General features: G+C 45.4%; 1 protein-coding gene across 1 annotated transcript; it reads left to right on the top strand.

Annotated features, from left to right (window-relative positions):
- Positions 1-214: 214 nt before the first annotated feature.
- On the top strand, positions 215-9,738 carry tamalin (trafficking regulator and scaffold protein tamalin). The gene is made up of 8 exons (XM_069141460.1): positions 215-529; positions 2,407-2,459; positions 3,304-3,358; positions 4,902-5,004; positions 6,150-6,243; positions 7,499-7,565; positions 8,323-8,389; positions 8,807-9,738. The coding sequence occupies exons 1-8, from the start codon at positions 332-334 to the stop codon at positions 9,280-9,282; spliced, it is 1,113 nt and encodes a 370-aa protein (XP_068997561.1). The 5' UTR covers positions 215-331; the 3' UTR covers positions 9,283-9,738.
- The last annotated feature ends 2,878 nt before the right edge of the window (positions 9,739-12,616 follow it).

Here is a 12,616-nt window from a genome sequence, read left to right as displayed (position 1 = left end):
TAAACCGTCAATTTGTTAATAAGTAAAACACTTCCAACCTCCTTTATCTTCTGCTCTGTAAATGTGAAGCCGAGACGCCCGAGGCGCACTTGAAGGCACCGCAGGAGGATGCACGTCAACGTCGCGATTGGCACCCGGTCGCGTCCTTCACAACAAAGTCCCCGCCTCCAGCTTATTCAGGGGAAACACACACACAAGAGGAATTGGAGTTGGCTCCACGTTGAAGGTTCAAAACTCGCTCAGCATCTTCCTCGGGTGGTTTCCATCTCTGCGGGAGGACCATAGCGACGAGTCTGCTTCTTTACTTTTTTGTCTTTTACTTTCAACAACAATGACGTTCAGGCGGCTGAAGAAGATGAACTCCAGCGGGCCGGAGAGTGGACACACGGCTCCGGACAACGACATTTATTTCCCCTCGTCAAAGTCGGACGGATGCAGGACGTCGGACATACCGACCAACTCCGCGGAGGTTTACAACTACAAGACTCTGGCTTACTCTGGAGGGACGCTGCCCAGAAACTACAGAAAGGTAAGAAGTCCTTTTAAACTCCTGCGAGAGAGTTTACTTTAAAGTTTGATGAAAACTAGATAGTGTGAGTTATTTTCTATATTCTTAAAAGTTATTGTTTACTTTTTAAAGTTCAAACTTTACCAAATAATAATAAAAAAAAGGCGGAATAATTGGATTTATTTACGAATTTCTGCATTTCCAATTTTGAACTGGATTATTCATGTTATAATTTCACAAGACAATGAAGTGTTTAAAAGTATATTCAGTATGTTTATCTGGAAATGTTTGGAAAAGTTGCTCACAGTGTATCTGCAGAGGGCATCTGACTCGGGGTCAACAGTAGCCCATCCAAGGGCAAGTGTGGACCACCCAGACAATGAATCTGATGTGTGTTGTGTCAGGTAGTGCAGGTCTTTGTACCAGGATTTATTACAGAATGAAATAAGACTTCTTTTTGGGATACAAATCTTTTTGGTTGTTTTTAGGATGTTGAGAAACTTTGATGTGGTTTGGGTTTATTAACATACTGCAGCTTGCTTTTGGTGATTCACAATTAAGCGGAACCAATAGTTGTCTGAGAGTTAAAACACAAAGTAAAACACTTGTCATTTTAACACTAAAATGTATTAAGCTCAGCTGAAAACTGGCCTCAGGACTATTTCACCTGCTATGACTCTCTACTACATGTTGCCTTTATTTCAAAATAAGAGCGCGCTGAAAATAGCCTGGAACAAATCAATCGTTTTATCCCGGCGACCACATGTGTGGCGTGGATTAGTTAAGCCCCCCAGTTTGAAGAACAGTTTCCAGGAACGGCCGCCCTCCTTCCCTGATGGTCAAGAGTGACCCCGGCTGTTGCCCGTGTTGCACACTGCAGGTTACAGATTTGCTTGTCTAGTAGGTCAATAATCACATTTTACGGGCTGCTTTTCTCTCTCTCCCTCAGAAACTTCATTTAATTCTGTTCTGTAACTTAATTTCTGTCAAATGTGGACTTCCCAGTTGGAAGGCAGACATGTGTGACAGTGTACTGTAAAGTGAGGCACACACACACACACACACACACACACACACACACACACACACACACACACAGTGCGAGTGAGGGTCTACAACACTGCATTGTGCCTGCCCAGGGCCGGAGGTCCTACTCCAGCCACCCCCGTCGGTGTCTGTGGGTATTTGGGAAATAAATGCCCCCATTGAGACGAGTGTGGGACAATTCTGTAAGTGTTGGGACATAAAGAAAGCAACATTTTACTACCCAGAGAGACTGCGGACACAAAGCGGCCTTTCATAGGGCCAACTTTTGAAAATGATTGAGTTCGAACAGAGGTGGATTTGATTTAAGTGATTTAGTGGAGCCTTCTGGACAGATACCTTCCTTATTTACACAGTCAGGTAGCTGACCCGCTGCTGACTCGGCTTTCCTCTCAATGCAGTTATTGTGGCCCCGGCTTGGAGCTCACCACTGCGTCTTGTTTGTTTCTGTTAGCAGACTGGAGTTTGTGTAAACGGTGTAAATTCTCTGATCAGTCAGCAGTTTAAGAGCCTGAAGGCGCCTGATCTGGTGTGAAAATTAGGGCTAAATTTAGATTCAGGGCTTTGTTTTGATGTTGTGACGGCGTAAAGTAGACAAGCCAGACACGCATTTCTGGTTATATATTCCCATGCTTGCGTATTAGTTCAGTGGCTTAAAAAAAAACAAAAAAACAACAACCATAAACACACCGCATAGCACGTGTGCAGCTTAACGACCTGACGGACCGGTTGATGCGATGATGTGTGCTAAAGGTGTGTCCAGGAAATGGTTGGGGTTGGAGGGGGGGGGGTTCTTTATGAGTAATTTTGCAGGTGTCTGACATGCTTCACATCTTCTCGTTTTCTCTACGCAGGCTGGCGGGCTGCAGAAGTGGAAACCCCTGACACAGTCACCAGAACCACAAAGGTACGACCCCCCCCCCCCTCCACCACCACCCCTTCCCCCCAACATTTCTCCCTCTTCTTACACGAATCTGTTGGTGCCAACATGTCGCCGACGAGCAGCGTCGTCTCTGACTTGGGGCCGGTTCGGACAGTGATCTCTAGTGATTGCAGCCATTGTCATGTATGACATTCGTGAGGGTTGTCATGAATTTTCATGTCTTCTCCTGCGGGCGACGTCCAACGCTGACGTCCTTCAGTCCAACAGACTGTGTCTCTGTCTGTCTGTGACGTCCACATGCTGCCGGACACAAACTGAGTCCTGTGCCGCCAGCAGAGATGTCTTGTTATGCAATTTAGATAAGGATGTGCACATGAATCCGGACATTTAAACTCCTCTGGACGTCCACCCCTCCTCCTCTGTTCACTTTATGTACAAAGGTGCTGTTTTATAAATGAGTCTAGATAAATGTCATCATTTAGCATTTGCCTCTGTCCTCATGAACCGGCTATAAAAATCACACATTGGGTCATTTTAAAGGGAAGACAAGTTTGAAAACTAAAAACCAACCTGCGTTGTAATGTTCTGACAAAGTCGGTATAGACAGACAGGAAATGCGGCACTATCGATTATCAGGTCGCCGCTGGTAGCAATCTTTGAAAAGGAAGAAGAATAAGTTTCATAATAAAAGATAACATCTCTTCCTCTGCTGCTGCAAAGCAGTACAATAAAAAAAAAAAAAAGTTGCTCATATGAGATCTGAGGCTATAAAAGACGTCGTGATGTCTGAACTACAAACAGAAAAGTGTTCATGCGTTGAACTTTTAATAAAATATGTTGCTTTTTTTTTGTTGTTGTTTTTTTCCAGGAAGGTGGTGGTCCTGGAGAAAAAAGAAGAGGAGACGTTCGGTTTTGAGATCCAGGTAAGAAGATTAACGGGCGACGGAGGCAGATGGGAAATTTCTGATCCCCGTCGAGTGCCGTTTAACGGGATTTCCCGCGATCGGCCAAGTCTCTGCGAGCCGGTGATGAAATTTAAGTGACTGAAGCGTGCGCATCATCTCGGCCCGCGTCGCTTAATCCGAGCATTTGCCTGCGCCGGCGGGGGGGGTGAAAGGTCACGCATCGGGCAAATAACTCGATGATGTTAATCCCATGACTTGAGGGAAGGGGAGATCTTTTATTCATTTATATATTTATCCTGCTCCCAGCGTTTTGTATTTTAAGCCGTGCGCTCTGCTCACACGCTCGCTCCGATCTCCCGGGTTCCCGCCCTTCCTGCCCGCCCGCGGCCAGCAGGAAGTGAGATCATGAGGGTCGACCGGTTTGATGGTCGGGCCGAGAAAAGAGACTGCTGTGTTTTTCTGGTGGTTTTCCTCCCTCCGTATCTGTTAAGTCAACGTGGACGAGGATCCAGCATGTAAATGTAATATTTGCATTTCGACCATATTTGCATGGTTCAAAGTTTATCTTTCGGGCGGCTGAGGAGGAAACCAGCAGCAGAGACAGGCTATTTTCTACAGGACACACTCGTGTCTATTAATATGTGACACTTGACTGTAGCAGATGGAAAGCTTGATAACTTCTGTGTTATTTAACGAGACGCTTGTGGGTTTTTTGGTTGTTTTTTTTGGTGCGTTCGGCCTGTTTTTTTGTTTAAGTGAAAAGGCTCCTTCAGCAGCAGCGTGTTGGCTGACTGACAGCTCCGTGATAGTTGCGTGATAGCTGTGCAATAGGGGGAAGTCTGTCTGTCCTGCAGCACTCTGACCTGCTGCAGAGACGATGTGGTGACGGAAACCGGGAAGCGCATGTAAATACATGTGGAAGTAACGCAAACAGTTTCCAAGACAACAAAATATTAGTGGCGCCTGGTGTTTGGAGAGGCACTCGGATCATTTAGTCCAGTAAAAGTATCACGATTTTCTAGTTTGAGCAGAGAATTTGCTGCTTTCTCATTTTTATATCATTATGAATTGAATATTTTGGTGGTTTTTTTTTTTTACTGTTGGTCAATCAAAACAATACGTTTGAGGAAAAATACTAAATCGCAGTTATTATGTGCAGTAGCTGAATAAAAGTACATTGTTGTTTTCCACTATTTTCCAGCAAGTGAACTTCCATCTTTTTTTGTGAGTAAAATGCTCATTAAGTGTCTTTATTTTTACAGTCGCTTTAATGTTGTACAATTACCAAAATCCACCAGCGGTTTCCGTTTCATCAGAGAGAGGAAATAAACCTGCTGGCTCGCTTGTTTGCGTCACGTCGCTGCACGTCCACCGGTTCCGTCTTCTTGCCAGCGTTGTCCGTCACGGCTTCCCGAGCGCGTCACTCGGCGGTTTCTCAGAGTTGCATTGTGTAGTTGCATTATTTCAAGACGGATGACATCAGTCACGTTGTGTAAAACAATCCCCAGACATCAGGAATAAGTCTTTCTTTTGCTCAGTGTGATTGTCGTGTCTCTTTCAGACTTACGGCCTCCACCATCAGGACCAGAACTCGGTGGAGATGTGCACGTTTGTGTTCAAGGTGCACGACGACAGCCCGGCCCAGCAAGCCGGACTTAAAGTTGGTGAGTAAACCTTTTCTTTCTCCTTTTTCCTTTTCTTTTTCTTTTTCTTTTTTTTTTTTGGTCCTTCTGTATGTTTCGCTCTTTCTGTTCTTATCTCAGCCTGAAATAACCTTGAAAACGCCAGAAATAGACGGGATAGGAAGTGAGCGTGGCACTAGGTTTTGCTTCTTCGGTTCGTCCTCTTCCACTTGTGTGTACCGTACGTCAACAAAAGCACTTGTGAGTTTCAGCCGGCTGTTTGGGGAAGTACCTAATCGTGCGTGCCCACTCATTTTCCCAGTCAACAAACAACTTAATGGGCTGCTATTTCAGCCGGCACGTTATTTGCCAGCTCCTCTCACCACCGTGCCAGATAGAGACAGGCAAGCCAGTTTTTAAGGAAGGGATATTTTTATTTGAGAAACATGTCTGGCTTCCTGTTTGGTCCATTTAAAAAAAAAAAAATAAAAAAAAAAAAAATCCTCAAAAATAGAAGCAACTAAACCAACATGTACATTTGTTCTTTTCACAGGAGAGGATCAGTGAATGAGTAATTTAGTCAAATGAGCAGTTTTCTGCTCTATTTCATGCTCGGGAGCGCTGCAGCTGTGCTTCGCTCCTATAAATTATCTCTGGTTTACAAACCCGTGACGGTTTAGTCACAACCTACGTGTGTCACTTCAGTTTCACTTCCTACATTCCTCGCATGCTTGCTCTATTGTCCTCGTGTGTCTTGCTGCGAACGCTGGTGACTTCACCGCGGTGCTTTCTGAAAGAGGCAAGTAGGCTTTGTCTTGAAAGCCTCACAAAGGCCTCTGTCACGTCTGAGTCCACATCGAATGACTCCACCGAGCCTCAAATGGAACCGTGTGACTCTCTCGCACATAAATAGACATTCATACTGCTGATGGCTTCAACGCTACACACCAAATAGATTTCGTACTGAAACAAACTGCTTCCCGTCACGTGAGGCGACAGCGGCCCGGTGACGGCCCTCCCAACATTTGTGTGGCACATGTGTCGATGGTTTCATTTAAAACTCAATTCCAATTCGCCTCAGTTGGCTGCCTCTTGCAGTAATTGAAGCCACAGTGGATTGAAGTGCATCCTTTAACTGGGCTGCGGGTTAACACATGCTTTTTGTGTGTGTGTGTGTGTGTGTGCAGGTGACACCATCTCGAGTGTGAACGAGACCACCGTGGATGGATTTCGACACAAAGAGATCGTTCAGCTCATCAGGGCCTGCGGCAACACAATCAGGTACACAGAAAAAAACACTGCCCCAACACTTCTACTTCTCAGATTCTGATTCATTAATAAATATGTTCAGTTTGTTCCGCTGATGAAACAGTAAATCGATTAGACAGGATGTTAATTAATTGTTCAACTCCCTGCCAGAGATGGAAAATGGGAAGTTCTTCTAAAGTTCAAATAAATCTGGGAACAAAAACTAAACCTGCGGTCTCTGTTGCTGCCGAGGTCGGCATAACTCAAGCAAAGATTTAATCAGAGGACACCGTGACGTGTAAATCAGCTGAGGGATGTAACAGGAAGAGAATAACAGTGAAATACAGAATATGATTTATATATATATATATATGACTTAATCAGTCTTTTATATTATCATCCTCTGCGTATATTTAGGTTTCTTGGGCTTATGGTCGGGCCAAGAAAACATCAGGGCAAGTAGAAAAGGATTTCCTTCGGGCTGTTTGTCATACTTGTTATCAGTAGTCATATGATCGATATGGACCAATAGGCAGTCAGAGCGAGCAGGTAAATTCACACCGAAATCTTACATAATCTCAGGGCGAGAAAGCAAAATCCCCAAACTGAAGAGCATCGGAGCAACACCTGTTATGTCACTTCAGGGGAAACTCAGATTCTCAATCTAACAATTTATAGACTGAAAGATCAGAGATAATTGAAAAAAACAGCCCTATTTTACTCATTTTATTCAGTCTGAATAATATCTTTAAGATCTGATATCCGTCAGTTTGCTGAGTGGGTGTTTTAATTTGAATCACGCTCTCTTCCTCAACCCTCTGTCTCTGCTTGTAAAAGATTAAAAGGACAATTAGCGCAGCCCCCCACCCCCATCCCCATCCCCCGCACCCCCATCCCCCGTGCCCCGTCTGTAAACCGTCCGAGCTGCTGCAGAAGAAGTGAGGTGAACCGCATCAGAGACTTTATAGACTGACATCAGCAAATCATATAAACAACTCGAGTCTGTACAAACGAGCTTATATATTAGTTGTTCTTCCTCATGTGATTCAAAAGGATTTACGGCACTCGGGTGTCTGAGTGGAAACCGTATATGTTTTGTGTCCCCCCCCCCACCCCCTCCCACCACCACCACCACCCACCCGACTGCTTGTAAACTGTCGCTCGACACCAGACCTCTGACTTATGAAAAGAGCCTTTCATATGGTCAAATTATCTGTCCTTGTAGTTTTGATAAGTGCTTCCTGCTACGCCTATTAACGTTGTTGCCTTCTGGTTTTGACATTTGAAGGCTGGAGACGGTTTACAGTGACTCAATCCGAAAAGCTGAACTGGAAGCGCGGCTGCAGTATCTGAAGGTGAGTTGTTGTTGGGAGTTTTTTTATTTTTTTTGTTGTGTTGCCGTAGCAGTTTTTCACTGTTTATCAGCAGTGAGTCAGCCTGATTGTGTATCCAGCAGTCTTACAATCGCACACATTATGTTACATTACGCTACATATAGCCACCACCTCCCCCTCCCTCCACACCTGTCTCCCCCCGGCGGCAGCACCTGTTGCATCAGCAGTTTGTGCAGCCGGCTCACGGAGCGCTGCAGACATTCCTGACTCTGAGCGAGCGAGCTTTTTTCCCCAAAGATTACAGCAGCTGTCCGGCCGTAATCCGCTGCAACACAGCCGCCTTCTGAGAGACTAATCCAGCATTTTAAAGATTAACCTGCTGCTGAACGCATTTCAGATGTACTGAGATTTCTTAGAAAAAGTGATCATATTGTGGACTCGGATAGAAAAACAAACAAAAACTCAACCTGACAGAAGACTAAATCAGTACAAAAAAAAACTTGAATACAGCCATGTTCATCCTAAATCGATTTTCAATGACATTCAGGAACACCATCTATGGTTATCTTTAGCCTTTAGCTCCTGCTACTTGTAAACACACTTTTTGTGTCACTTTCTGCGGTGTGGACACACACACACACCATTTGGCTTTACAGTCTTTTGTTGCTTTGAAAAGTTACGTATGAAAATGCAGAATCTCCAGTTGTTGTGTTGAATGTTGTTTCTCGTCACTGTCGGTTCAAATGTCTCTTCTTTTTTTTCTTTTTTTCCTTTGTAGCAAACTCTCCATGAGAAGTGGGATGAATATCGCTCGCTGATGGTGCAGGAGCAGAGGCTTGTTCACGGTACGTCGCTTAATGGGTCTTGACCGCTCAACTAATTCTGGATGCAGAGTTTTAAATGTCTCATAAGAATATATTGGCTGACAAAACAATCTCGATATGGCCAAGTATTATTATGTATTAGTACATCAACTTCCCAGTTCTACTATGTTTCTGAATGACCTTTAAACTTTGTTAATTCGACTAATATGTCTGATATAATCTGTCAGTTTGTTTGTTCTGGGTTCATACTTTGAAAAATGAGTAAAAAGATTAAAACATATGAAACCAAGTGAAAAAAAAAAAAAATCCAGATTACAAAACATCCATTTTGAATATTTTATTGTGTATTTTATTCCCCCTCTGTGGCCGAAGACCCAGTTTACACGTTCGTGCTTCCTCTCTGATCCCTTGTCTTCGCTGTGCTCTTCTTCACTGCAGGCATAGTGATGAGCGATGCTGCCGTGTACGAGTCCCTGGAGTCGGCCGGTGTGTACGGCAGCCTCGGCGCTCCGAGCCCCGCGGCTCAGCGAGCCCTCCGCGGCACCGGCAGCACCAGCAGCAGCGCCAGCTTCCTCAGCACGGCCACCGAGGACGACCCGCTCTACCAGACCTGCCTGTACCAGACGGACGGCAGCGTGGACTCGGACGGCTCGGACAGAAAGAGAGAGCAGCCGCCGCCGCAGAGGCAGCAGCGCCTCCGACCGGCCAGCGAGCTCTTCACCGCGGCCAAGACGCACCTGACCCGCAGCGCCAGCACTCGCAGCTACGTCAGGGGGTCGTCCGCCCCGGGGGAGAAGCAGGGAGGCTTCAACTCTCTGCAGAGGAAGCCCAAACCGAAGAGCTTCCGCCGGCGCCTCCTCAAGTTCATCCCGGGTTTGAATCGACCGCTGGAGGAGGAGGAGAGCAAACTGTGAGCAGAAAACTGTGAGCTGCTCACCTAAACTTCACAGAGATAAAGACTGAAAGACTTGTCAAAGTGAAACTGCCAAGAAAACGGCGAGCAGCCCAAAGAGTTCGAGACCAAAGTGTGACAGCTCTACAGCTGCACCTCTCCATGTTTAAATGGGAAGACCAACATTCGGCTACGTTCAGTACCTCTCAGTGTTTCACGTCTGTACATAACTTTTGTTTCAGTTTCTTTTAAGTTATTTATTTATTTTAATATGTTCGGTTTCTTTACAGAATGAAGCATTTTTTTTTTCTGTTTTTACTGCATGCAGGACTTTTATCTTGACAGCTGAATAAACTGCCAATAACAATTGTAATTGTGCACCATATTTTCTAAGAATTTGATATACATCGATCCTGTTTTATTTTTTTTTCCAACCTAAGTTCACAATTCCTAAAAATAAAATATGTAGCATTTTTGGATTAAACGCTCATTATTTTGTGCAGAACTTGCATGAAAAGCTTTTTTATTCCACGGGCCACAACTGGTTGTTGGAATTGTAACTGCCACAAACTTAAATTAGCGCTGCGACCTCGAGTACACACACAATCTGTTTGTAATTTCCCCCGGTGGAGATGCGTCCCGCTCCATGTGACACTCGTAGATATAGTGAGCCTTTATAGTGCCACAAATCTTCCACCGTTTGAAGAATGTCATCAACCGAGTCTCAGAGTTTAGTTTGTGGCTTTGGATGCTTTGAGGCTTATTTTACGGTGCGAGGTATCCAGAAAGGAGCCCGTTGTATCGGCTCTGACACAGTTTATTGTTGGGAGAAGAGTGAGGAATGTGCGGAGAAAGGCATGACCCGAAATACCAAACACAACCGCTTTCTTTCAGCTCGTGCAGACGAACGCTGATTCCTCCTCTTCCACGCTCCCATATTCCCATGGCGGCCTCAGTTGTCTGAGGGCTCGCTGGGTGTGTGTGTGTGTGTGCGTGCGTGTGTGTGCGTGTGTGTGCGTGTGTGTGTGTGTGTGTGTGTGTTGGGCGGGGGTTGCTCTGAGTCTTTTCATTCCTGGCTCCCAGCTGACCCATGAGGTCATGGTGGTCACTCTCTCCGTTGGCTCTGCAGCGTTGATCCCTTTTGTCCCTCTGCTGCTCATTCACAGATGCAGCAGGAGTGTGGATGATGGTGAGCGATGGTATGTGGCCATGTGTTCGAGCCGGGCCCTCTTCATGCTCTCCTCTCACTGCTGTGAGAGGGTGGGGGTGGGAGTGGTGGTGGTGGTGGGGGGGGTGGGGGTTGGGGTTGGTAAGGACACTGATATAAAGGCTTGTTATGCATGCTTGCCGGTGCTTGAAACATGGGTTTAGAGCGAATGGGCTGAATGAGTAACGGGGGGGGGGGGTGTAATTAGTCAGGATGATGGTACACTAAAAACAAAGTGGCGAAGGGGTCATTTAACAGAGACAGAAGGGACCAAACAAGGCGGCCCGGTGATTAACACAAGTGGCAGATTAGGATCAGCGTGCGGTTACTGTTGCAAATATTTGGACGTCGCCGGCCTGCTAAAAGATTACTGTTGCTCCAAAGACTGAGGCGTGAGTTTGTTTTAGTCTTTGCACCAGAGGGGCGGACTGGGGTTTCTGATTCTGGTGCTGTTTGTCCTCTATTACAGAGCTTCTGCGTGTTTTAGATGTCTTTCTGCTCCAACACACCTGATTGAAATGAACTGCTCGTTAACAGGCTGCACAGCTTGATGACGGCCCATTTATCCCAAACAGTTGTGTTGAAGGAGGGAAACGTGGAAAACATGCAGGGCAGCGAGTTCACAGGACAAAGGTGGAGAAACACTGCACCAATTAATGTAGAATTACTTTTCAACTTCTTAAATTTGACTTCGTTTTCATGTCTGCACTGCCACAATCATTTAGGAAAATGCTTGTTATGTTGGGGAAAGATGGATTATAGTTTTTCCGACATCAACTCGTGTTCCTTTCTCTCTCTGTGTTCAGGTGTTTCTGATCTGTGATGAGTGGATGACCCTGTTCACTTAACCTTTTTCAAGGAGGTCGGATAAGAAGAAGCTTGTTTTCTTTGTCGACCAAGCTGCCCTGTTTTCATTTGTGTTGGTTCTTTTGAGGATGGAGGCCCGGTCGGCTTGTTTTTGGGGTCGTTTATATCTCTTGGGTATTTTATGGGGGAAGTTCTGGGTTCGATGGCCCATTGTGTGGCCGGCCTGAACTCTCCCTACACTTAAGTGGTTTTCGGCTAGACTCGTATTTGTTGCCAGATATTTTGTACCTCAATGAACAACAGACACGGATTCCCCTCCGTCAGGAACAAGATTTCAAATACCTCATTTTAATTCTGCTCTCAGCGTCTACACTTGTGTTCTCCAAACCACAGGCTATGTTGCGTGACAAGTAAAAACCAGACATTATTCGAAATTATGCGCCTGCATCGGAGCTTGTGATAGCTCAAAGCCCTATTGGCAAACAAAGTGCATCTACAGGACCGGCTTCGTTAGCGCCTGTCAGCGATGAAAACGCGGCTTTGAGAAGAGGAAGCAGGAGAACAGAGCCAAGACTCTGCGGTGAAACAGCTCACACCGGAGAGCTATTTCTCAAGCATGGTGTGCATCACAGTTTCTGAAGGGCCGTGAGCGCCTCTGGTTAAATGAATGTATCAGTGTGTCATTGTCAGGTTAAAATAAGGAAGCAGTTGGACGTTTGGCACGACACTCACTCACACAGCTTGTGTGCCCAAAAAAAGAAACCAGACATCAAACCAAAAATGTTATTCTCACGTAAGAATTGAGGCGGTCTGGAACAGGAATATCACGAGAGAGGGAAGTGTTTGCCGTCATAAAGCGTGGGTGGCCGGTGTGGTGGGTTTGAGCTGTGCGTGTTGTGTCTGATACAGGGAAGAGAGGAGCTTGTGTGGGCAGTCGAGGCACAGGATGTGGGCCACAAATGTGCAGGAAATCCAGCATAAAGATAAGAGAGAATACAACTGGCTGCAAGATAAAAAAAAACAAAAAAACAAAGAGAAGACAGCATTTAAGGTATGCATGTGCATATCTCCATATTTTATTAGTCAGACAGCGTGTGTTTAACAGGAAGAGCAAAATGGTATTGAGCAATAAAATAAGTAAGCATCAGTGTATACCGGACATCTGCCCAAAGGTGTGAAATCGGGAAGTCTTCAAGGTCAAAATTTGCAGATGGAAAGTATCATTTACTTCTCAAATGAAGAACAAAATATTGAAGTTTTATTTTTGTCGGTCAAAAAGAGGAATCTGTCCAGCGTGACTCGGATGAATCAGCTTTACTGCAAAACCAAACAGACGCTGCCG

The sequence above is a fragment of the Embiotoca jacksoni genome, unplaced genomic scaffold (genome assembly GCF_022577435.1).
Source record: "Embiotoca jacksoni isolate LCO1_2020_lvr unplaced genomic scaffold, fEmbJac1.0.p SCAF_9, whole genome shotgun sequence".
Taxonomy (NCBI): Eukaryota; Metazoa; Chordata; class Actinopteri; family Embiotocidae; genus Embiotoca; species Embiotoca jacksoni.
The sequence above is the reverse complement of the archived record's forward strand: the minus strand, read 5'-3'. Positions and strand labels throughout refer to the sequence as shown.